The following is a 27,963-nucleotide window of genomic DNA, read 5'->3' on the forward strand; positions in this document are numbered from 1 at the left end:
GTTCAAGCATAAATTCTTAATTTACTCAATAGTTACCTTAAACATGGCTTTATACAGAACATTAAGTAACCCAACCGACATAATCACTTTTTGAGCTGCAAATGAGTGTATCATAAAAGGCAAAAGAATTTAGTGATCAGACTTATAATATTTTGTCAGAATGAATTATAGATGGCAAATCTGTTGTTACGTTGGCCCCCACTTGCAACAACTGTCCCCTATTTGCAACGACTGTCCCCTATTTGCAACAACTGTCCCCTATTTACAACGGTATTTCAAACTGTATACACCACAAACACAAACAACCACAAGGCATAAGAGACATTTCATTTTATTTGAAAGGAGATGACATTTAAACATATTGTGTACATATAAAATCTGTAAATATGCACACATAATTAAATGCAACCAATGTTAGTTGCAAATACAGATATACTACTCAAAAGAATTGAAGAACACAAAAGTCTATGAGTATAGTAAAACTGAAATGCCCTGACCAATGCCTGTGGTAATTATGAATGAATCTGTGTTCTTAACTTCTTTTGAACAGTATCTGTACCTCCTGTCACTATATAGCTTAATGTAATGTCAAATGTCATGTATGCCTTGAAACTTCACCATTCAAGTTTACAAATTCTGAAACAAAGAACTGGATATCAACAATCTGTGGTTGATGCAATCAAACTCTACTGACTGCTTTGAAAATGATAGTGAAAGTTCCTCACTCACACAATATATGTAGCTCATATCATTCATGTGTCAGAATCCAAGACATCATCAATGTGATCCTGACAGCATCATTGTTCAGTAACTGCTGGTTACATCAGAAGTAGATGCCATCAACATTGTTGATTTCTCCAGTACAGTATCAAATTAACAGCATTGAAAGTCTCGAATTGATTCATGTTAATAATGTAAATTAACCATATCAAATATCAGTGGTGCTGTATCAACACAAGCAGTAGGTTCAGTCGATATGTATATTATGTATAGTTGAATCAGTGTGCCTTAAACTTCAATACAGATAGGTCACACTGCTCTGAATGCAGTTAAAACCTTACTATGTGCCATGCAAACTGCATTTCTGAACAGACTGAGAAGGGCACATCCACATATAACAATACCAACAACATGTGCAATCTCACCAAATTCAGAACTTATATTCAGATATGATATCCCTCTGTATTAGGCCCTGAGGTGGTAGGGTAGCCCAGTGGTTCAAGTATTCTCTCATCGGATGAAGGCTCATGTTCCATTCACCACATGAGTACCATATGTGAAGCCCATATCCGGTGTCAATCACCATGATATTGTTAAAATATTGGTAACCTTAGCGTAAAATACAAGTAATTAACTCACTCACTCTCAAGCCACATCCTTACATTCAGAAATCTATGTGACGGTCCGAATGCCGTCACTCAGTGCTGACTGGCTGATAACAAAGTTGGACATGTCAGATTGAGGTCTCTGATTTTCATTCAAAGAGGCATCACAGTGTGAGTTTAGTTTTACGCTGTTTTTAACAATATTCAAACCCAGGTCTTCATCATGACAAGTGGACGCTTTAACCAATAGGCTACATACTAGTACCCAAAGCCCCATCATAACAGAGTAGAGGATAAGACTTCAATGATCATTACAATGCACCTTGAAACATATACAGCCACCTCTAACAGCAAACACATATCCAAAAACGCCAACTTAGTTGAAATATTCGTAACAGTTGAGTCCTGTACATGTTCAGTCCTAAAGAAAACAGGCCAACATTAACATAATGTGTGATCTGCTGATTTAATTCAGAGATCTGTCATTGAAAACATGACATGGCATGATGATGAAAGTCTTCCTAAACGTTATTTCAAAGCATGATGACTGAATGTTGAACAAATGACAAAGGAAGGATGTTAGCTGTGGCAGTAATGGAATGTTCAAGTTTGTCCGGTCCACAGCAGTAAATATATACAGCTTCCTACTAGGAGTCACACTGTGGTTTCATATCATGTAAATAGGATTCTTACATACAAATATATCATCAAGATGTCCTGGTGTTCAAACACATGTTCTGGGCATCTAGGACATAACATACCTTAGTGAATGGATTTACTGTCATATGACATTCTCAAGAGGATTGCGTGCTGAATGTGACTAGACACGTCAGACTGATTTGATGTAACTGTACAATAATTTGATTACAAATATAATAACACTTATGCATGGACAATGATTAAAATATTCACATCTTCGTTGACTTCTGTGTCTCCCTTTCTGTTAGGACAGCACATCCTTATATGAAAATATAACATAGACTATACACATAGTAAAACCTCTTATATATAAAGACAATGCTAAAATGTACAGCTGTCAGACATAAATATCACAAAATAACTCACAGTCAGTGGTACTCAACATATTTGATTAGGGATTAACCTTCCAGTCAACAAGTCTAAAACTTCCTGATAATGTACATGCATATTTTCTCTGTGAAACAGTCTATCAAAGTTGGAATTATGGCAAAGAAATACACTCAAATCAATCAGCTAATCTGGAATCATGACATTTTACGTCAATGTATATTTTGTGCTGTGACACAGCACACGTGGAGCATTAAGTATTTTCTCATGAGCATGTTACAGCCTCATACACTCATACATGATTGCACATATTGGTCGCAGATTCTAGGACTGATATGACTCACACAGTCAGTGAATCAAACTATATCCTTCATGACTTCAATTCATTACTCACAATCTTCCGAATCAAATATTCTTGAAATTTTGTTTTTACTTGAAGTTGGTTGTTATTCATCTCAACAAGATATTCATATTCATTACCCAATATTCCATCTGTTACTCAACATTCCATTCACATTAGAATATTCCATTCATTACCCAAGATTCAAGTTATGTATCATATTCACCTCCTAGAGGATTCATAGCAGCCCTAGAACATTCGTCACTCATTATGACAGGGGCACAACACTAGCAAGGAAGATCCCTGTTGGGTTGATAGGGATGGTGAAGTTTTGGCCAGGTTTAAATGCACCTACATGGACATTATCAAATGTCTCAGTGATGTTGATGCCATTAGGGTTTGGCACACCGATCTGCGCTGGCGTCAGAGTGACCTTCGTCGGCATCCCCTGATTGTCAGTGTTGAGAATGGCAACAGCATATGTTCCATTGACTGCCAGTGGTTTCAGCCATACTTGAATTGGACCTGCCTGCAACGGGAGCACAGAGTTAGCTACAGGACTGTGGCTTGCAGGGTTTATCCCCTGATTTCAATATTTTAAGTGCATCTGTTGATATCACCAAAGAAAGAGATAAATGTAAAACTAACATCTTACTGTAAAATGTTATAGTAACATGTTGTCAATATTAACTCCTGGATGTAAATCATTTAGTCCAAAGATCAGTGGGAAATGCTCATCAGGGACAATATTTTGGGGGGAGAAGGGTATGTGCACCCCTGCAAGACCACTCCCCACACACACACCACTCACCATCACCAGCCATCCCCTCTGGATCCATCCCTGCAGCAGGCATAGCAGCAGCAGGTGTTTTTGGCGTAACTTCACACTATGTTAGTGAACATCCCAAAACAAGAGCCCAACAACTTTCTGTTCAAGTCTCACCTCATACAGTCGGGTGGCCTGGGCACCTAGAGGGTCCTGGTTGATGGCGATGACTCTTTTATTCTGCAGGATGGCCTTGAACTCAGGTTTGATGTTGCGAAGATCTGCTGAGATAAATAATGGCGACGCCAACATGGCCCACATTCCAAACTGCGCCTTCTGCTGGTAGTAACTAAGGCCGAAATCTCCAACAATGAGCTGAAACACATCTCTGAGTGTTAAAACTTATACTAGAAAGTACGTACAGACATCAAGTACAATATATTCACAGTTACTAATTACATAATCTGCAGATCTTACCATTTTGGATAGTGTTCTGTGGCAGTGTCTGGAAAACACTTTTGCATTTGTATTAAATCATTTCCAATACGATTAGGTAGAAGGCAGTGGTGTGCCTGCAACTATATTCTGACTGGAGGACAAGACTGGTGTCAATATTTCTGGGTCTATTCTGGAAGGTACCATTTTTCATCCTAAATTCTCAGTCTGGACCTATGTTAGAAGCTTGACCACTGTTCCAATGATGTGACAACTAGCCACACTGTTCATTATCACCATACTCCGTTTTAATGTCATACTGCCTTTGAATTAATACTGCCACTCTATAACTGCCATTGTAATATTTTTGCTTGATTTGTAAACACAGTTAATTTTAGAACTGTTTAGAACTGTAACTTCTCCATGTTGTTTGATAGTTCCGATTCTTTTACAGACTGACTGTCAGTTATAGTTTCACCGTTGGAATCAGCACATAACCGAGAAGGATCAGAAGAACGTTAATAATCCCACAGTTGACAGTAAGTGTAAGTTGGTATCTAATTTTGACTGGCTGAAATTCAATGACAGAATTCAAACCCCAAGGACATTCATGTGGAACTATCATGTGGGTCAACATCGCAATCATTATCCTGACAACCATATGCTAGGAGCTCTTAAACTACAGTTTGATATAAACAACAAGTGAAAACTTGTAAGATAACTAAAAAGCGTAGTCCTTATTAAAAATGGATACACATGGTTGTCTTTGTTAAAAACGAATACAGATCGATTATCCCTTTTTCCTTAACGTACAAGAAATCTCCCACCCAAATCCCTCATCGTATACTACTAGTATACCGTATACTGTATTAGATGCTGTGAATCAGATGTCATACCTCATCAGGGTCATTAAATCCACCAGGGCCTGCGACTGCAGCAAAGTTGCCCTTATTTTGGCCATAGAAGTTGATGATGCTGAGGACACTGTCCCAGGAGTCCTGAATGTCGTTGTAGTTGCGCCAGATGTTGCAATTTTCTCTGATGGCTTGGTAGTTGGGCTGCACGGACAAAATATATTTCACATTGATCTGATATCATGGCACAATTCATCATTTAACAGATACAGCACCTGTGATTTTAATATACTGTGCAGCAACAACCACTGAAAATATTGAGCAGACCACTACAAATACCATATTACATTAAATCACATGTGACATCGATATATGTCTCCCATTGCTATTTCAATCAATTTTTGGAAAATCTAATGATGCATACAACAGGGGTCAATCATCTTTGATTGTATTTTAGATTTTTGGATACATTTACTATATATTTGAAAACTTGAGTCAGAGTGTGTTAATAACACTTCCATGTTTCACTAACACCCATTCTGGTTCCTTTCCCTAGCACTAACACACATACAGCGCTTTGACTTCATGCAGCAAGGTAACACCATGAGCAAGTACATGAAACTGAACTGAGGTGACCGTGAGGTGGGCAAAATGATTTGTTGAAACTTTACATCATATCAGCGATATCTCAGTCACATAGTAACATATAATGTTTCATACATTCATTACATATATACTATATATGGTATAGTAATACCACAGATAAACATGAAATAAATCTACACAAACACATCATCTAAATAAGAAAGTTAAGCTAACACATATTCACATTACAATACAGACTAATTAATAGACACAAATAAGTGAAATTTCAATGACTCATTTTGGGTTAACCCTACCTTAAACAGTGAGTGAGTGTGGTATTACACTGCTTTTAGCAATATCACCTACACCAAAGATTGGCCTGCTATAAACACTGTTGCACTTCTATCAAGCCAGTCCCTTATTATAATGGGAAACACGAGGAAGCCATTTTGATGTCGACAACATTTCAAAAGTATTGTGACAAGCCCTCCTGATGCCAGTTTCAGTCATAAACCTCACTTGTGAAAGCAACAGGCCTAGGTAAGATGTTGCACAAATCAAGAAACGTCATCAAGGGTGAGGGAATTAAACCCTTGAGATTGTGTTTGTGTTGTGAGATGCTACACAGTGAAAAGAAACACATAATAGAACCAAGCAAAAGCTTTCCACCAATAGCTGAACTTCCAAAAGGTTGTGAAGCAAACATTCCTGAGGCAGTAACTTCCCTGTCACAACAAAGTGGCTCCTTCTTCTATGATATAAAACAAAATACATTAACATTTGGGATATGCCTTTAGCCAGTCAATCGCAGCATCTTAGCATAAAGAAAATGGCTGATCATATGGAAATATGCCTTGAGAGTTTCCATCACACACTTCATTGTACACTGATCCCACAATATGCCAGAGGACATAATTAACCCCTGGCCTATCCTTCACCTTACCCATCCACAGCATGTCTCAGCGAGAGTGAGTGAGTGAGGGAGTTGTGTTCAACATTACTTTGAACAGTCTTCATGTCATATCAGTGGGTAGTCTTTATATGGGAAGAAAGTGTGCAGGGAGGCAGCTCAGGTGTGTAACACTTTAGTGTAAACCAACATGCAGAGACGCTGTCCAGTAGGGGTGACTATTGCAGGGGAAACATCTATTGTGATAGCCAGACTCTGTTGTGACTATTGGTTGCAATGCCATTGCAAAAAATGAGTTGAAGTAGTATCGGTTTCTCTTATTTAAACATTCAAAACTTAATGAAGCTGCAAGTCTGTGAGGCCAAAGAACTCCTGTACTTCCTGTCTTTGTGGTGCACACATCTCAACTGAAGTCAATTATTAAACTATCAAAAGTCACACATACTACAGAGAAATCAATAGTTTTTTCATTTCTACCACTGATTAATTTCTATTGGAGACTCACAAATTGAAATCCATTGATAGTTTGATGCATTACTACAGTCCTACTGACCAGTAACGTGTTGAATGCTAACAGACAATAGCTACATGAGTCATAGTTACTAGGTTACCACACAACTTCGGTGTTCGAGATGGAACTAAAAAGCTGATACTGACCCAAGCACATACATCAAAGTAGTCAGTTGCTTTCTAACATGCTGATTATCTTGACAACAAGCTGTGTATGTTAACAGAGAATAAAGCTTCTGTTAACAATTCACAGGATTAGTCTGGAGTGATTGCAGTCAAAAGACCAGAATGGTAATGATGCAATAGAGCTAGATAAATCAAAACAATAACTGGTTTCTGGTGTGAGACGTGACTATAGACATCAAATTGCAACACTGTTGATAACTAGGACAACAGTGATCCCATATCAACAAGGCTGAGTACAGATGCAGATACAGGCTACATCTTGGCTGAGGTCAATGTTGATATATCATCCTGAACGTCATAGCTGTTGTCAGTCACATCAGAAACCAGAAAAACATTAGGGCAACAACATACTCCAAGGACAACACTCAACAGTTCATCTTGACACCTTGATAACACCATTATATGACTAGGTTATTAACCTGTTATACACTATGCAGTAGATACGACAGTGCAAATGACAGTGTGTCCTTGACTCACCTGACCTGACTCAGGTAAGAGTGAGTGAGTAAGTTGCATCATTGTAATCATATCATGTTAGTGTTGGATCAGTCTGTTGGGAGAGCATATAGTGATGCTGGTCTCTAAAGTTTTCTGACTCCATACTATCATGGTCTTCACTCCAACACGATATCTTTGTGTGACCTGAAGACAACTTTATTACAGCTTGTGTCAGATACATCCTAGGTGAACACTAAACTCCGGTTCTAAATGAAGAAAGTCAAGGTCCTTCATCCTAATGGATGTCAGACTTTTCAGTATACATATTTACCACCTTGATTTAGAAATGTGGATTTGAACAAATGAATTTGACAATAAGCATGTACTTCAATAGAACTCCCTTTTAAGTGTAGATGCCCCAGGGTTCAAAACATACATGGTGCATTAGATCTCCACAACAACGTAAGATGGCAGTCAAAAAATATATATACTCCACACTTATAGTTTTCTGAGATACAGAATATAATGTCTGTCTGAAGTCAATGCTAACTCATACCAAGAAGCTATAGGCAGCATGCGAAATACCCACCAGCCCTCGAGCCTGTGGTTAGTAAATCTCCTGGCACAACTGGCACTTCACTTTTCATGGGGTCATTATTTAAATATATCCCAATCTCAAAGGTGTTAAGTTATAGTTCCCTTTAAATCATGCAAGATTATGGCCTTATGGTACTTTACTTTCCAGTAATATTTTGCTCAGTTTCTACATTCAAATTCAGGCTAGTGAATAATGTTGTGGATTAGAAACATTCAGGCATAGCTAGCCCGACTGGCTAGCAAACTTTGGAAAATATTTCACACACTGGCTTTAAGGTGCAACACCTTTTGCCAGATACATTAGTTCCCCTGTGACAACCACAAACAGAGGTGACCTCTAGCGTGCCATATCAATACTGAAGATCTAATTTCATGAGAATTAGACCCGAGGCAAACCAAAGATCCTAAAATGTCGCTTTGTTTTATGGTTTACATAGTTCCAGTTGACTAGAGACCTCATTAACTAGCACAGGTAAACATGCTAGAGACCTCATTAACTAGCACAGGAAAACATACTAAAGACCTCATTAACTTGCACAGGCAAACAAATAAGCATATATTTGAAGACAATACAGTGGAAGCTCTCAAAACAGGCTGCACTCAAATTCAGCATGTTCTCAATATCAACACTAGAATTTAGTCCCGCAAAAAAAAGCTGGTTAATTTGTCATTAAGAATGAAGATTTTATGGATATCAACTTCTTTATGAGAGAACACAACGTTTCGGAGTTAATGCTTACTCCTTCATCAGGTGATTAACTCCGAAACGTTGTGTTCTCTCATAAAGAAGTTGATATCCATAAAATCTTCATTCTTATGTACTTTCACTTCTAAATGACATTCAAAGACTTAATTTGTCATTATTTACATGCCCTCTTCTCCAATGGCAGTGTTACTACTCTATTTCAGTACTTTACAGGACCCTCATATTACCACATTTAACTGGTGTGGTTCTTCAGCTACATCATCATCAATGACACACGGTCAGTCAAACTATACACTGTCAACACCTGAGGCTCACTCGTAAGCTAAAGTAACTCTTACGATATTCTAGGACCAAGCAACCTTCTCTGACAGATTCGCATGAGTGCACATTAGATAGAAAGAGTTGAAAGCTGCAAGATGCAAGCTACTGACCACTTGTTTCAAAGTGCCCACAACGTAAGCAGGCCAACTACAGGAGAACAGAAAAGGTCGTCATGTCTGGTTGAGATAAGTATCCATCAAAATGTAGCCTGTAGAACAGACATGAAGCAACACACTTAACCAGTGGAACATGCAGCAGTTCCAAGTGAAACCTGTCAGTTTCTCTGCATCACTGTCATGAAATGTGTAAGAATGTTCAGCCAATCTAGTCATTAAAGAACAGTGGTTTTGCAATCTGAACTTTCATTACTAAAATACAAACAATACAGTTTTTAGACGCTGCTTTCATCTCAGATTCAACTAATCATAAAATGGATAACAATCCCACAGAGGAGCAATTTGAAAACGACTTTTTATATTTTTATGTCTATCCATATATGACCTCAACAAGTGAGAAACCTACTCAGTATGAACACTTGCTATTCATTATTAGTCACCCATTGAAGATATCACTGTTTAATAATTTTACAATGTTGTTACACATTGTAAACCAAAAGTTACTGTGTTCTGTAATCTGATTGGTTGAAAAACATGATTAAATGGTATTAGATTCCCGGAAACTGAAAGACTATTCACTGCGTATTGACACGTAAACAATTGTTTTGTTGTGTCATCAACAGTGGTGACGTCATTCAAATCATATTGTGACGTAAAGTTAGAATGACGTCACAAATGAGCAACTCCAGACGCTACCATGGGAACCAGCTGAAACGGCCAGCTGATGGCACTTCACTGCTGTGTCCGTATTCGATGTAAACGAGTGCAGACACTAAAACCCTTTTGGTTTACTTTTGTGTTTACAATGTCGATAAACATCATGTGTTGGCCAATTTCCGGGTGTTATTGAGTATTTGAAGCACGGGAATATTTCATTTGAAACCTCCGGCTCACGCCGTCGGTTCCAAATGCATTCCCGTGCTTCAAATACTCAATAACACCCGGAAATTGGCCAACACATGATGTTTATCTCCTAATTTTGTAATAGCATCGCATGATGCTGTAGGTATGACGTCAAAGTGTTTTTACAGTTATGACATCACAATGCTAGTACCTCCATCACACCTGTATTAGACCTTGCTTGACTTGCGGAAAGCTGAGTGTCACCACACTCACTGAATTCTTAGGAAAGAAGTACTTTGCTCGATATTATTTTGCTAATGTTGGGTCAGTAATAAACAAAATATTAAACTATGTCCCATGTAACACCATATTTATGAAACTCGTTAATAGTATCAGCATGTAACTCAACTTCGCTCGTTAGACATCTAACCATTCACTCATTTCATAAATATGGTATTACACACGACAGAGTTTGGTCTTCTCTATTTATTAACGTAGTCAACCAGGATCATGGGGCAGAGGCTTAAAGTTGTAGTGTTGGTCCTTACATAGGCATGGTCCTAAACAGTGCCACAGGTCATGAAGCATTATCTTGGTCACTTGTCAGTGATACATCAGGAATACTGACAAAGTGTGCAAAGCCAAACTCACTCATCTCACTAAGTACAGACTCAACAATACTTAATCATTTGTTAAGAAACACAACATCAGAAAGATTTCAAAAGATTAACACTAACACAAAGTCAACAGACCTCAAAACATCAATACACCATCCAACAGGCTCCAAAACAATACACCATCAACATACTTCAAAATAGCAATACACTATCCAACAGAATTCAAAACATCAGTTGATACATCACCCAACAGGCTTCAAAACAATACACCATCCAACAAATTTCAAAACAATACACCATCCAACAAATTTCAAAACAATACACCATCCAACAGGCTTCAAAACAATACACCATCCAACAAATTTCAAAACATCAATTGATACATCACCCAACAGGCTTCAGATCAATACACCATCCCACAGGCTTCAAAACAATACACCATCCAACAAATTTCAAAACATCCATTGATACATCACCCATCAGGCTTCAGAACAATACACCATCCAACAGGCTTCAAAACAATACACCATCCAACAAATTTCAGAACATCCATTGAAACATCACCCAACAGGCTTCAAAACAATACACCATCCAACAGGCTTCAAAACAATACACCATCCAACAGACTTCAAAACAATACACTATCCAACAGGCTTCAAAACACTGACCTTGAAAACCCTGAATATACAAATCCTTGACCACAAACTCCTTGATAATACAGTCAGTTGAATAAACAACCCCTTGACCAGAAACACACTGAATATATAACCAACTGGCAACATAGCCCATTAAAACTTAGCAGTTTTACACAACATCCCATGCAGAGCATGCAGCAGGCACCAGCAGGCACCAGCAGGCACCAACAGGAAGCCAAACCTCTATCAGGCCTACCTTGATTCCGACAGCTCTCAGGTAACCAGGCCACTCACAAGAGAACAGCATTGGTCGTGTAGTCAGATTCAGGAACTTGCTCATGGTGGAATAACCTGGGGCATGAGTTAATGTAAGAGGGTCTGGATCTAACAACAGTCTCTACTACAGCAGTTACTGCAGCCGCCCTGTCCATACGCTAACAGGAACAGAAACATGTCTTGTCCAAAGACATGTGGAAAATCACATTACATTAGCACCATGTGCTAACTCAAAAGGATGACTTTGTTACCTCCTCACACTTTGTACCAATCAAAATTCTGACTTGTGTGGCACAACAACGTCAAATTATAACTTTAATGTATTTTTTCTCATTTCATGCTACATGTACTGATGTCAAGACAGCAATTCCTTTTCATGAGTACAAGTCACATATGACCACATGCATCAAGATTTCCATGTTTCAATCTCCCTGTTCTGAATAGCTCCTGTAACTATTCCTATATCTTTGAACAACACATGTAAATGTTCCGATTAATCATGGACATTCATACAAGGCTATAGCAGTTTGTACACCACAGCAAGAGTATATTTTCTGAAAGAGAGCATTTTCTGAAAGAGACACAGCATGGTAGATAAGCCCAACCTGATGATCATAGAGTGGCCATTCGCAGGAGAAGAGCATGGGTCGCTTGGTCAGGTTCAGGAACTTACTCATCACCGGGTACCCTGTGATGGCCAAACACACATGTCAGCTCAACAAAGGGATCACTGACAAAAACATTGCAACATATGTTTAATCACAACACAAGCAATATTTAGAAACATTTGGTTCTCATAAAGGCCATATATAAAGGCTTTGTTTCATGGAACCTGCATGACCTTACAAGTAGCTAGCTGAAAATGTGTATGAGGCCAGCATAAATGTTTCAAACATTTTTTTTTCATTGAGATGGTACTTACCTACGTCCATATCCTTTGGATCAGAATTACAACCATCAAACTTGAGGAGATCTATTTCCCAATCAGCAAATGTGTTTGCATCTGTGCGGAGGAAGAATTCACTCCCTGGGTAGCCTGCACAGGTTTTTTTACCAAAGTCTTCATAGATGCCAAGCTTCAGCCCTTTTGAATGCATCTAAACAGACAGCATATTCCAATACAGGTCAGTTATGGCAGTTTGTAAATAACTGAACATGGATAAGACAATCCAGTGATTGATATTGTGAGAAACAGGCCATACTATCAGACAGCCATGAAGCCAAACCAATGGATCAGTTTGATGGCGAGGAGGGATTTAAAGTGAGTCAGTGTGGTTTCCAGCAACTTTCCGCAATATTCCAGCCAAATCATGGTAGGAGACATTGTACCCATGTGGAGAATCGAATCGAGGTCTTCAGTATGACCAGTGGAAGGTAAAACCACTAGGCTACCCCAGTTTTGGCTATAATGTGAGAAGCCTATTCCTGGTTCATGATCAGCATCAACCCCACTTTTTTATGGTGTTTCTTCATTTAATGTGTGTACACCCTTAATTTCACTTTTTCACTTTATTTGATTTACTTTTTTGTTTAAAGTTAAATTCATCGGTATGTCTTCACTGCAAACAGACTATACCCTGATGTTGTGGTTCAATACATGTGATACTTACATACTGAGACAGGTTTTTCATGCCACTAGGGAACCTGTCCGGGTCGGGCTGCAGCCGACCCTCCGAATCACGATCCTCGGCAGGCCAGCAGTCATCAATGTTGACATACTCGTACCCAAGGTCACGATAACCTTCAGCAACAATCACGTCTGCGATGGACTTATATAGATGTTCACTGTCAACAGACAGGAAGGACACGATGAGTACACACAAAAATACAATGAAGAGAAATATTTATCAGTCATAAGCATTTGGATTCAATTTGTAAGTGAAAAACATGGTACATCTGACTGCTAAGCAAAGCAAGTGTAATGACCACAATAATAAAGTAAATGAGACAGTCATTTAAAACAATCTGATGTGGTCAGAAATCCAGAGGAATGCAGGTCTACATAAAACGTTAACAGGTCTGACTCACAGGTACAGTTCTGAAAAGTTTACTAACATCATGCCAAACTCAGAAACAGTAAATTCTGGCAGAATTCTGATAATGGGGTGGGGTGTGAAATTATACCCTGCTACAAGCTATTCACACACATCATAAATCTGTTGTCTGACATCTTGAAACTGTCAACAGCGTTAGTGTTTACCAGGAAGTTGCTGACCATGTTGTTTACACCTGCTACATACGAACCACAGGCGTCTTGTCAGCAGGCTATGTGGATCAGTCACAGTTATGGAGAATCATATATAAACCAAAAGTGTGCTTCTCACTATATATTAGGTCATCTCTTGTTTTCCCAGAATAACCGCATTTGAGTTTTTTGTTTTGGAGGGACAGGTTTTACTTTTCGCTAGTAAGACTGCTTCCAAGGTTTTACTTTTTGTTAGTAAGACCACTTCCAAGGGTTTACTTTTCCTAATTTTATATGAACATCAACATTCAAATGATACATGAGTGTGACCCGTGAAGGTCCCACGGGAGAACAGGCCTTCAGCAACCCATGCTTGTCATAAAAGGTGACTATGCTTGTGAAGAGAAGCGACTAACGGGATCGGGTCGTCAGGCTCGCTGACTTGGTTGACACATGTCATCAGTTCCAAATTGCGCAGATCGATGCTCATGTTGTTGGTCCCTGGATTGTCTGGTCCAGACTCAATTATCTACAGACTGCCGCCATATAGCTGGAATAGTGTGGCGTAAAACTAAACTCACTCACTCACTGATACATGAGTGTTTGAAATCAATTGAAAACTACCGTTCAAGATTAAAGTCACACTACAAAGGTTTTCCGAAGCAGGATTGGAACTGCAATTTTCTCATCCATAGGCAGATGCTCTACCGCACAACCACCTGGTCGACAAAGGTAGCAAGGTTAAGTATCTTTCCTATAGTTACTGTCATTAAATCAATTTTACGCACACTTCAGTTATTCTTATGCTTCATTAAATGATCATCTACACTGTAATTACCCATTGTTGACGGTATATAGAAAAAGCACTTCTCCTCAGTTTTGGTAGACAATGTAAAACCATCGGGGTCGGGAAATCCCTCAGACGATAATGTGCACTTTTTGCATTACGTCGCAATGTGTTGACGTTGCTGCGCCATTCCAGTCTGCCCCCTTCGAACTTTTTTCCATTACGTCACAATGTAACCGACGTCACGATGGATGTCAGTTGCCATCGACTCATACAGCCTCCCACAGTAAACTGCTTCGTCACATCCCGTTTCTTGGTTTGAAGTTCCATCAAACAGCTAGCATCACTGGTGGAAACATTATGTTAATGTTTTCCGAAGGATAAAATGCCTCGTAGTTCGACTCAAAACTATACAGAAACACGGTAATGTTCGCAATGTTTACATTCCCACAATGCAATCGTGGAATGTCGCATGACTAGTCAGCTTCAGCTGAAAGTACTGATCTAAACTTTCATTGGTAGTAGAAATTAGACGGTCGTCTTATGGTTTAAGAGAATCACAGATGTAAATAAAATGATGTAGAGAAGATGTTTAACCCGAACATAAACCTTCATCAAACTGTTCATCATTTGTTTTTCTAGTAACGTTTGTCTTAACGTTGGGGGCTGACACGTCAAAAGAACAGCGCATCAGTTAGCCCTGTGTGAGGATTCTTAAGTTGTTTTGTTTTCTGTGCGAGGATTCTTAAGTTGGTTTGTTTTCTGCCACTGGTTAATCGAAATTAGGCTTAGAAATTATTAAATATGGCATCTTAGAAAAGAAATACAGTTCATACTACCACCATTTATAGTGTAATAAATATGCCCTGAACTATTATAGTTCTTTAACTATAATAGTTCAGGGCAAAAGTGTGCTTGATTACACTATACATGGTGGTAACGAACTGTATTTCTAAAATATAATGAAAAGTCAACTGGATATCAGTACAGTGTGATATATAAATTTGCTTTCCAGATAGAAAATATACACTGGACTGGGTCGTCGGACAATGGGTCATTTCCACCCTTCATTAATTCTTGACCAGGTGAGAGTGAAGAACCAGGCATAAGATAACCACAGTGCTATACAGGATTGCTATGCTGAGTTACCATGGTTGTTTATGTTGCCAGTGGACTAAAATTTTAAACGCATTTATATTCGTCACATTTGTAAACAGCAATGTATTTGTATGTGCTGCTTGTACTATTCAGAACTAACACCATTTTATTTTTCATACTGCTTGCCAGAATGATACCATACCACAGATTAACAAGGATTCCTCACACCTTCAGTTTACCAACTCCAATCCCACCTGTGTTCATCCCTATTACCTGTAACCTGAAATTCTGTGACTAGTGTCAGCATAACACACTGTTACACAGGTCACAATCTTTGAATGTCTCTTGCTGTGAAGCTGCTCGGATCTAAACCACCCAATTCTACTTTCAGGTAAATGTTAGAAATCATGAAAGATCTGTATTAAAAACCACGGACATGGAGTGGCGAACATTACCTGACACAATTTTCCGGGTCAGTCTTGCAATCCAAGTTACAGCGAAATCTCTCCCAAGACAAGAAACCCATGGGTGGCGTGCGGGCCAGGCCATTATTGAGTCCATGCACGACCCCACACAGCAACAGCAGACACAGGAACTGGTGCATTGTTGAACTGGAAGCAGTGCAAAGCGTTATGATGTTATTGACGCTTCATGTGGATGTTACACCACTTCTACTTGTACTACCAGTACTACCAGTCCTACCAGTACTACAACTACCAGCACAACAATCACTACCACCACCACTAGTACTATCACTACTACAACCACTTATTCTTTGCCCTAATATGACAGTGGGGTAACATAGTGGTTAAGGCGTTCACTCATCGCGCTAGAGTCCTTGGTTCAATTCCCCAAATGGGTATAATATGTGAAGCCCATTTCTGAAGTCTATCACGTGATAATCCTGAAATAATGCTAAATGCAGCATAAAAACAACTCACTCCTAAGAACTTCTATTTGTTTCATTTTAAGCAGTGTCACCATGTCAAAAATGGCATGAAGCAGATATTGATAACATGGCCCCAAGTGTGCAGTAAATCCCAATAAATATTCCAAACTTGGAACAAAAATACCAATTACTAACAGTTCACAAACTAATGACATTTTCCATGTTAAGGTTCTTGCATAAATGAAGTAATGTCAACAATGTTTAAAAACAATGAACAAACCAGAAATGATCAATAATGTTTAACATTTCATTGACATGTTCATAACATTCAACATTAACACTGTATAACATGCAAGTAACAAGGTACCTATGATGGACACAATATTATGTTTCTATACATCAATGTATATGAAATATTGTAACAGGTCATAGACATGGTATAAATGAATTAGCAGACCTGATCACTTTGACATGAAATTTTACTTCACATAAGTAACATACAAACATACATAATTTTCTATGGATGGGTTTGACAAAGACATTGTACAAGAGCCTGTTGTAAGTGTTAACTTGCATGGTTCCACTGATACTAACACCAGTACTGGGAAATAACATGAACGTGATGCAATCACAATCAACTTACAAAATAAGTTGATTATTGCAACCATTAAAAGGTCCTGGTACTTATCAGACCAATTTATCATTGGCATGAATTGAATAAGAAACAATTGCTCAAAATTTTTATTTTCAAACACACTAGCTACTTTCTACTGAGGACGTCACTGTTTCAAACACTTAAACCTTTGATTTGTTTTACCAAAACAATTTTATAGCCACTCAACCATTTATGACATCGCATGCTACAAACATGTAGATTGCAATGCTGAGTCATGTTCAACTGTTCGATAACTATGGATATGATCAAGATGACTGACGGTGATACACTACACAGAGATCCGCCACAGACTGTGATACACTACAGAGAGATGACCCTACTGACTGTGACACACTACAGACAGATTCAGTGTGTTGTTACCATGGTTACTCGAGAAGCTTTTCCACTGTCACGATATTTATATAGATAAGCCTCATCATTTGTACTTCCTATTGATTGTTATTAATATAAATTGACATATTACTGAACCCAAACAGACATAAGACATGCGGAATGTATTTCATAAAATCCCATTTTCCTCAGGTTCAGTTAGGTCACTTTGTGACTTTCTAAGCAACAGTGCTGCCTACCATTTTCAGACATCTGGGTCCACCTCTATGGACAAATTACAAATTTGTATTGCATTACAAAAATGGACTTTAACATATCTTATTCTTGAACATATTCAAGTCTTTGACGGATTAGCAAACAAGCTCCAAGGAGCTTACTTCAACAGCTTCAACTACAATACTGAAGTCCGTGAGCAAGTAACACGATTAACATCAGCTATTTACAACCACGCCACCAGCTGTGACAGTCAGCTGACAAGGAACTCTATAAGAAACGCAGTGACCATGCAGAGGCATGTTAGAGTATCCGAACACAAGGATTCAAATAATTTACTCACATTGTTAGGATAACATGACTTTGCAGGATCAAAATAGTAAACCGAAATATAGATGAAACTGAATACAAGCATTGGACAACATTTCAACAGCACTGGACAGAAATGGATGCAAGCAGGATCAATTAAAGTGCAGAATGATTCATCTGATACTTATGTTATGATTAGAAACACAAGCAGCAGCATCTCCTTCACTAACAATGTTAGTAACATTCAGCTAGGGTCCAAGTAGGTAGCTAAGGCACTGTAAATCCTCATGGTCCCTAGTGTGGTGAGCTGAATATGTTGTTGGTGACCTATAGCCCAGTTTTTCTATTGCATTAATCTTTACTCACTCACTCTTTCACTAAGTCTTGATTCAAGGCAGGACATCTCCATAAAAACATATATCAGCCCTCAGACATACTTGGGTCGATAATTAACTGTTGAGGCAGAGGTCACCCATGCACAATTTATACCAAGAGTCACCAGGATTTACACACAAGCATACATATGTGTTCGCATGCACATGCAATTTATATAGTCACACAGAGAGAGAGAGAGAGAGAGGGAGGGAGGAATCAGCAATGGCCACTACACAGCACACTTATCCTCACAGGAAGACATCAGGGTTGTTGAACCCTGAACCCAGTTGAGATGAAACCCAGAGGAAATGTAACAAAAACACTCCTTACTCTAATTGGAGATGACATATATCATTACATGGTCTGAGGTCTGATGTTCAAAAACTTAAACAGAGACTTCCCTTATACCAAAGGTTCACGCACGTACGCACATACGCACGCACACACACACTCCCAACTCTTCTGATAGGGCCCTTTTGATCATGTTGCTAATATCACAGTCACCTAAGCAGAGAGAGTTTATCCTCAGACAATGAGAGCAGATCACTATAGGTACGGGTCATCACGTTGTTTCGGCACGAGGTGGTAAAGTAAAGGTTGTCCAATTTCTGGGTATAAGTCTGCCCCCAAACGTTTTGACAACTGTTGTGTTCGAATGCCCAGTTCCCATTGGAGTGCACATTGACATTTGTGAGAGTCGTGTTCATGTGCAATTAAAGTACTGTCATTGTGTGGAAAAAGGGGGGGGGGGGCAAGGTCTCTACGGGACCCGATTTTATTACGAATTCTCGTTGGGTTGACAGCTCATAAGGTAAAACTGACTGACAACAGAACCACATCATCATCAAGATTCTCTCTCGAAATTGGCCGAATACAACACAGACAGGTGAACATGTCCGATGCACACAATGCACGCTTAAATCATAAAGGAAATGCAGGGTTTTAGATCTGTCTCTAGCACGCCAGCGTTTATACAATAGCCGTCTGCATTACTTACGTGTGTGTACCGCTATCTCCCGGTGACTTCCCAAAACATACGTAACACCCTTCGCTTCGATTTACTCATGTGACAATCACATGACTTTCCCAGTTCCTCGGTAAACATCGTCAATGTCCGTAAACTTTTCCGGCCAGTGACCCGTACAAACCTGAATAATCTGTTCCGTGAAAGGTGTAGAAGCAACTGTCGTGAATAGAATTAAAGGGGAGGTAATTACTGTAAGTTGCACATATTCATTTCCGTGGATTGGGTCACAGAAAAGTTCAAGCCACCTTAGTAAAGTTTATCTCCAATTTAACTATTTTCGATTATCAGGTTCAGTCTGCATCTCGGCAATGCATCAAGCTACCGTTGTGTCTGTATTACGTACGTATTCTTTGATCAGTGCAACATCGTCTTAAAGACGTCTTACAATGTGTAGGTTATGGATAGTTTCACTGACTGTTGTCTGCACATATTGTAATATATATATATACAGTATGTATAAACATTTTCGCATACCAAACCGGCTGTTATGGAAAAAACATGTAACCTATCAGTTGGAGAGATTCAAGCATAAAACAATTTTTTTGATACAAGGTTTATAAAGTAAACCTGCATAATCTTTTACTCCAACAACTTTTTACAGTGCTATCAAGCATTGAAAGTGCTTTTTCAAACACAAACTGTTCTGTCGCCATGAAATATCACGTTAGTTTGGGGGTGTTCTTAATTGTCAACAGACCAATGAGCAAGCATTATTTGATCATATGACATTGAAATTTACCACTTTTGAAGTGATTTTCAGCATGGAAATGGAGCTTAATAGTAACTCTGTTTTTATTGCTGATTTATTCATTAAATATTGTATTTATGAAAGCAAAAATGATTTATACGACAAAAATACAACCTGGTAAAAAAGAAAAAACAATCAAATATCCATATGATTATGATAAAGCTGAGTTTATGTTGTGTTTCTGACACTTAGAATACTTTGGTTTTTTAGAAAAAGTCACGACTTTCTTTGGTCAAGTCTTCTATCTCCAATCCTATTTCATAAATGTTCTATTTATTTCAATAGATAGAGCATGTAAGTTGCTATTTTCTGATAGAGTTTGACATATCACATGCATGTGCAAAATTCCAAAGAATTCCATTGAATAGTGTAGAAGACATTGATTTCCTTTAACATCAAGATTGATTTTCTCGAAAATATTTTTTTTGTGATTTAGTACACAGGATTACACTTTCTAAAGTAGTTAAGTACTGATTCTAATGTACTGTCGGAAATAGGTAAAAAACTGGGGTTGTTTCACATTTATCTGTACAATTTATACAGTTCATATGTGAAAGTGTGAAATATCTGTTAAACTAAGTTCGGCCAACTACATTTCCCGTGGTAAGGGGATAGGAATGGTGATAAAAGGACTTTACTGAGGAGAGATTAATGCAGAAATAAGCATTGCCGATTTTTTCAAAGTCCAGAGCGACTTATCTGGAACAGACCATAATTTCATGCAAATTAGTGTGTGATGATATTGTATTACAAAGGACACTTCATATACGACCCTTTTGAAATTAAACTTAGCCTCATTACGAACAATATCTGATGTTAAAAATAAAAACTTTTATAATGAAAGTATGAAGGATGTAACTAGCATGGAGTCCCACTATCACTATATAAAAAGAAACAGGTAGGCGGGGGTCTTCTCAAGAGCAAAACCAGGACAGGTGTTGCAGATGATGGCAGGGGTCAGGTTGAGGGATAGACATAACTGCTGATATATGATAATCCGTTAGGGGAATTAAACTGTACAAGTACACAACATGTCATAACAATTTGAAATTAATATCCAGCATTGTCGATCGTCGGGTGGTCATGCTACCGATATATTCTGAGACATTTTATACAATGTTTTTCTATGTGTATCACGTGTCATACTCTTTTACATATCTCAACATAACTTTATGAAAGAAAGATATGTAAAATGTAAATCAATAGATGAAAAAGCAATAAATATCTTTGAAATGGCCACTTGAACCAGTATCCTGCAAATGCATTTCATGCCAGATGAATCGACAGTCTGTCGTCATACCTGGACTAGCAACCTAATTGCCATCTTTTGTCTGATCTATTTTTTAGCAATTGGTCCTATTTTATCTAAGGTAAACATGCTTTTCTGGAAAACCTCTTACACATCCCACTGAATGCCCAGCTATGCCAATGTGGGTTATTTTGACATATCCTATTTGCAGTTGTGTAAATCTTAGGCCTACAAAGTAACATCCTGAAACCAGTTTGTTATTTTCTATTTCCGACAGTACTTTAGTGCTTTTATTGGGTTTAGTCCCATACCAGCATACCAGTTGTCATCTGTTCATCTGTCTATCATCATTATCATTATCACCACCACCACTGTCATGTGATTTTTTCATTTGCATACATCATCATGATCATGTAATGTCATCTTGCCTCCTGCTTTGTGTGACAGTGTTGGTCAGTGTGTCCCTGGGCAAGGACTGCAACCAGAAGTTCACGGGTAGTAAGTTTGACTACAGCACTAGGGAGTGTTTGAGCGGGGAGGCCGTGGGCTGCCACAACCCTTTCCCTTACAGCACCTCACAGGAGTGTCAGGATGACTTCAATGGTCAGTGTTTGAGAGAGATTGTTTTTCTACAGGTGGATGGGGTGTGTTACAGTCAGCCAGAAAAGACTTCCATCCATAGCCCCACCTTAAATTTCATTTTGCCAGGCTCTTACCTAAGCTTACACAGTAAACCTAGCCCTTATGTTATGGCTTCTAGTCATATCATATTACCGGAATATATATATATCTTTTTCTTCATCAAATTTGGGAGTGGATACGGGCTGAAGTTTTACAGTGAGCCAACCTGTGGTGTTGTCCTGAATAAATTCAGGTCCCTGTTTTGTTATAATGGGTGTGGTGGGGTAGCCTAGTGGTTCGCTCGTCATGCCAAAGACCCGGGTTCTATTCCCCACATGGGTACAATGTGTGAGGCCCATTTTCTGGTGTCCCCTGCCATGATATCGCAGGACTTTTGCTAAAAGCGACATAAAACCAAACTCACTGACTATGTTATAAAGTAGTTGTTATATTTCTCTTCATATCAACCATTGGATTGTGTCAACTAAATGTGAAAATACTCCAGGACAAAGTTACAGTTTGGGTTTTCTTCTGCACATCTTGAAACGTCACCAAATATATCAGAGACACAAACTGAAGAACATTTATCCTGAAATATTCCGAATGTATCATCTGCTAGGTTTTTTGTTACTGACGCCAGGTGAGGTTTTGTATCAATGACTCTGGGTACTGTTACTCTAAGCTAGTGTAGCGCTAAGGTTATCGTAACTCTTATGCTTTAGCATAGACCAGTTATAGCAATCCGTGGATTTCCGCCGATTTTCTTTCAAACTGATCAGTTCTTCCAGTCCCCATTCAGTGACACAATGTTTAGTTTTCAGCTGAAAAAATACTTTCCTGTTGCCATCCCTGATACACCTAAGACAGTCCTAATGCTATGATCTACTATGAAACAGGTCTGTGGGGATGTGATTATGGTACGGTATTGTCATATTCAAGTGCTATGAGAGGATATCAGACAAGGGGGAACCTGCGTATCTAGGTTCTGCTTACAATTGACCTATGATAGTGGAGTCAGCGTTCACAAGTTGTTGTGCTTCAGTCCCCAGACTTGGAGACAACAAACTTTAATTGTGCAGTAACATGCTCCTTTTCACTGAAATGGGAGAAGGTAGAGAATAGGTAGGACTACTGCCTGTTGTTTATATGGAGGTGCTTTCCCTAAAATGCATTAAGTATCATCTGAAAGGAAGAGAGCTTCAATGATCCTGATTTACAACAACCACAGAATTAGAGAGGAATCCAGATCACAACTTGATGCTGAATACTGATACTAGATGCATCACAAAGCTTTAGGATACTGCAGGCAAAGTTATATGGCTTATGTCAGTATTCCAGCTCTGTATGCAAGCCATAAACCTTTGGATACAGTTTTTTTTTAAAATAATAATTATAGTGGGTATTTGTAACAGTGTCTGTATCCGTGCCTTCAATGCTCGCTCAGGGCACTACAAAATGGGTAAATATATGTACAATATATACAGGAAATTACAAAGAGTTGGGGTTAGAAAGTTAAAAAAAACCTAAGAGAAGGCTATGGAGAAGTAATGGGTTTTTCGAAGGGACTTGAAAGAGTTCAGTGATTTGGCACATTCGATCATTTTGATGTCAGCTGGCAGCTAATTCCAAAACAAGCATAGACAAAGGTCCCCTGACCATAGGACACATGTCTGACATTAGGGACTGTAAGAAAGTGCTGATTTGCGGGATCCTAGACATCTTGCACTAAGTTGCAGGTGTGTACAGTGTATGAAGTTCAGATAGATACTCTGGAGCTTGACTGTGGAGACATTTATACACAGGATTTTGAAGTTTACACAGCCCTTAATATGGAGCCAGTGTAGGAAAAAGAGTGATGGTGGCATGTGATGTTTTAGGCATACAACACAAGCAGCATCTGTCACATCATATAGATGACTGCTCCAGTTCTAGTTTCTGTGGAGTTTCAGTAATCTTGGGGAATCCTGGTTATGATATTGCTGGTACAGAGGTGACCACTGAACAATAAAACAAGTAACATACAAAATAATTTGATGTATCATATTAATATGACAGTTCCCGTGTTAGTGACTTTCAGATGTGAAACAATGATAATCAGCCCTAACAACAACTTATGACTTCTTTTCAACTATACTTTTAATGTTTGATGGATCCACATGTTGTCAGGCCGTTTGGACATCTGTGAAAACCTGCAGCCATGTGCGAATGGTGGTGAGTGTCTCCAGGTGCAGGAGTTTGACAGTGACCACCAGCGTGTCCGTGGCTACAAGTGTGACTGCCATGGCACGGGCTTCTACGGACACCACTGTGAAGAAAGTGAGTATATGACTTCACATGTATTGTTCTTCACATGGTTGTCTGGAACCTGCATCACTCCTGATTCGGTTCGTGGGGAAAACCCTATCATTCCTGGCCATGTTTCTGTGGAAATCCCATTACTCCTGGCCATGTTAGTGTGAAAACCCCCATCAGTCCTGGCCGTGTTAGTGTGGAAACCCCATCAGTCCTGGTCATGTTAGAGTGGAAACCCCATTACCCCTGACCGTGTTAGTGTGGAAACTCCATTACTCCTGGCCGTGTTAGTGTGTAAACCCCATCAGTCCGGGTCATGTTAATGTGGAAACCCCATTACTCCTGACCATGTTAGTTTGGAAACCCCATCAGTCCGGGTCATGTTAGTGTGGAAACCCCATCATCCTGGATCATGTCAATGTGGAAACCCCATTAGTCCTGGCCATGTTAGTGTGGAAACCCCATTACTGCTGGCCATGTTAGTGTAGAAACCCCATTACTCATGGCCATGTTAGTGTGGAAACCCAATTGGTCCTGGCATTGTGAGTGTGGAAACCCTATCAGTCCTAGCCATGTGAGTGTGGAAACCCTATCAGTCCTGGTCATGTGAGTGTGGAAACCCCATCAGTCCTGTTCCTGTTTGTGTGGAACCCTATCAGTCCCGCCCATTTTAGTGTGCAAAACCCCATTACTCATGGTCATGTTGGTGTGGAAACCCTATCAGTCCTAGCCATGTGAGTGTGGAAACCCCATCAGTCCTGTTCCTGTTTGTGTGGAACCCTATCAGTCCTGCCCATTTTAGTGTGCAAAATCCCATTACTCATGGTCATGTTGGTGTGGAAATCCCATCAGTCCTGGTCATGTTAGTGTGGAAACCCCATCAATCCTGGCCATGTTAGTGTGGAAACCCCATCAGTCTGGCTTACTCCTCACCAAGCACTGGATTAGACAGAATTGACTGCTGTATAAACACTATTTGGATGGCTCAATGCATGCCAAGGTTCAGAATTGACAACTGCTTTTAGATGATAATAAATGTAGTAGCTACAGGGAAGATTGAGAGCTTTTGTCGGTGTTGACAATTTCCCAGACTCGACAGTTGCCTGTGGTAACAACTTTGTCAGATTGGAAAGCTACAAGTTTTGACATCTTTCACTGTATAGTATTATTTGTATATGAATCTGCATCTTAACTGTTTACCAATTTCAGGATGTCACATACATCCCTCAAGAGACAACCCTCTCACTGAAGCCTGTCTCTTCTGAGAAGGCCTCATTCTGATTCCAAGCCCATCACACCAGTGCCAACCACATGTGTAGTGTTACCATGGTAACACACTTCCTGACTGTGACTAGGAAAACTGTTGTGTAACAAGAAAGTACAGTTCAAGACACCGTATCTCTTCTGAAATTAAGATTAGTTTGAGAAACTATGTGCTTGTTTCATGTAGGCAGAATGTGTACATGACTCTGGTTGAAAAGAATTCTTCAAAATGTGTGTGATGTAGGTCCCTGTGAAATGAGAATAGTTTGTGATGCCCAAAATCTACTAATGATGGTATGAAATACTGTATGTGATCAATGAGGTTATGTTATTCTGGTGCTAGATTTTCAAAGTTCTCTATGTGCTAAGTTAGTTGTAAGTTAATGTTAATACATGGCACTTACAACTATCCTAGCGCAAAGAGAGCTTAAAAAATCCTGGTCCTGGTGCTAAAGAAATGTATGTGATACTGTTGATAAAGTAATTAGAGAATACACTCTTCCTTACAAATCCATATGTTACGTATACTTGTAAGCAATACAGAAATATTTAATGTGGGGACGTGTTAGTAGCCAACAATCTTAGATTGTGGTCCACTTTAGTTCAAAATGGGAGATGATGTATTTTTGTCTTATTTCATTTTGATAACAATGAATCTGTGTAGGCATCTGTGTTCGTCCATCAACTGCTTCACATAAACCTGTGGTAGACATCTGTATACACAGTGTATTTCATTAAGGAAGGTAAAAGGATTATGATTTTGTTGTATTACACTTGGAACCATAAACAAATGAGCGGCTTCTTCGTGAAGCATTCAGGCTTGAACATAATGTGGCCTTACACTATTATATCTAGATGGCAATTCTCTACATTCTGTTGATGATCAGAAGTCCAGTTATGTTGGTGTTATTGTGTTGTATTGTTGTGTTGCACTGGTTCGTCTTAATCCCCAGCTGTTAGTGCTATTGCATGTACTCAAATATATACATGTAATGAATGCATTTATCAGTCTAAATTCAACATTGTAAAGTTCAAGGGCACTTTTAAGGATGCAGTGTTTGGGCATTTATGTATGACTAACAACTGATCTTTATCTTAAGTAAGTTGACTTGTTTTGGAATTTTTAAAACCTGCAAATAGGCGGATATGGTTTGTATAGTCGCACCTGACAAAAGGCTTGCTCATGTGTCTAGTGTGTTTTAGTGTTTTTATGTGAAAAGTTATTTTAAGTGCAAATCCATTAACTGAAACGGTTAATCTGAACATTGGGTTATAGTGTGGCAATGTTTTCAAGGTCTAACTTCATTATCACTGCCCATGAAATACCTTATGGGCTCATTACGTCAGTCAGAGTTTTAATATCTGACAAACTGAATAAATGTTAGTTTAAATTATTTTCATTATTTCCATATTTTTTCAATTTCATCATTGTCCTGTTATGTGATACCAAAATTGCTTAATTCATTAACTATTTCTTGTTTGCCCCAGACAATGCCAAAGAATACTTATTCCATTCCACACTGCTGATACACTCAGGAAGTAAGACGGTGATTGTCAGTGGGACCATTGTGTACAAGTATCAGACTTAAGATTACCTGTACCAGTCAACATTTCATATTTATGAGCTAAATATTTTTCAGTGTGCTCCTAATTTGAATTCCTTGTATTTTTGTTATTTACCAATTATTCCATTCTAGAGATCTGTTCTGACAAGTTTGGTTGTGGCTCAGCCAGATTGTTTACCTGGGAATTTTCCTTGTCCTGTAAGCTACATTGTGTACCTGGTCATTGCCCATCTCCCCAATTAACATCCATATTCCAGTGATCACTTTTTATATGCATAACTAAAGTTGACACCAGCATATCGATCTGAAAAAAATGGTGCTTTATTTTGCACTGCCCTTCACAAGCTCACTCCGACAGCAGATGACAGAATGTATCATGAAACGTTTGTTCAACCTTGTTCCCAAAACACTTTCCTTTATATGTGTCTTCATTGAATGTATGAACATGCACATGTATTTCAAGCTCACATAACATACTTGTTCTGGGTAGGTTTCAAGTTTTATACCCTAGTAAATTTTGTGAAACGTATTTGGAATAAGTTAGTGCATTTACAATACCAATTAACGTTATTACTAGTTCTGCACTGGAGGTATTTTACGGTTTTGGATGCCTTTTTATTCTGTCAATAGTCCATTTTTGTGTTTGCATGCATGTTTTATACCTTAGATTGTACCCAGTGACATCTTGTGTTTACAGTTGGATGTGGTTCATAGGTGATCAACCTTTTATTATCAACATTTTTGTATGTTTTTATGGCTGTTCCATATAAACAATGTATGTTATGATTTTTATATTTTAATGGAGTAATAAATATTTTGTATTTCTAATATCTATTCTTTAGCATAAAAG

At 38.7% G+C, this 27,963-nt stretch overlaps 2 protein-coding genes across 3 annotated transcripts; one reads left to right on the forward strand and one right to left on the reverse strand.

The window, feature by feature from the left end:
• Positions 1 to 312: 312 nt before the first annotated feature.
• On the reverse strand, positions 313 to 19,423 carry LOC137274605 (alpha-N-acetylgalactosaminidase-like). Of its 2 annotated transcripts, none has more exons than XM_067807886.1 (8): positions 19,346 to 19,423; positions 16,012 to 16,167; positions 13,097 to 13,271; positions 12,409 to 12,583; positions 12,092 to 12,174; positions 4,789 to 4,950; positions 3,635 to 3,832; positions 313 to 3,220 (listed from the first exon to the last, which is right to left on the reverse strand). In XM_067807886.1, exons 2-8 carry the CDS (start codon positions 16,158 to 16,160, stop codon positions 2,960 to 2,962), a joined length of 1,203 nt encoding a protein of 400 aa, XP_067663987.1. In that variant the 5' UTR covers positions 16,161 to 16,167; positions 19,346 to 19,423; the 3' UTR covers positions 313 to 2,959. The 2 variants fall into 2 exon arrangements, with proteins under 2 accessions (XP_067663987.1, XP_067663986.1); XM_067807885.1 differs by lacking the exon at positions 12,092 to 12,174 and adding an exon at positions 11,467 to 11,561 and having other exon boundaries at positions 19,346 to 19,417.
• Positions 19,424 to 19,569: 146 nt separating this feature from the next.
• LOC137273028 (protein crumbs homolog 2-like) lies at positions 19,570 to 27,941 on the forward strand. The gene is made up of 4 exons (XM_067805469.1): positions 19,570 to 19,714; positions 21,820 to 21,975; positions 24,160 to 24,309; positions 25,495 to 27,941. Exons 1-4 carry the CDS (start codon positions 19,684 to 19,686, stop codon positions 25,548 to 25,550), a joined length of 393 nt encoding a protein of 130 aa, XP_067661570.1. The 5' UTR covers positions 19,570 to 19,683; the 3' UTR covers positions 25,551 to 27,941.
• The last annotated feature ends 22 nt before the right edge of the window (positions 27,942 to 27,963 follow it).

The sequence above is a fragment of the Haliotis asinina genome, chromosome 2 (assembly GCF_037392515.1).
Source record: "Haliotis asinina isolate JCU_RB_2024 chromosome 2, JCU_Hal_asi_v2, whole genome shotgun sequence".
NCBI lineage: Eukaryota > Metazoa > Mollusca > Gastropoda > Lepetellida > Haliotidae > Haliotis > Haliotis asinina.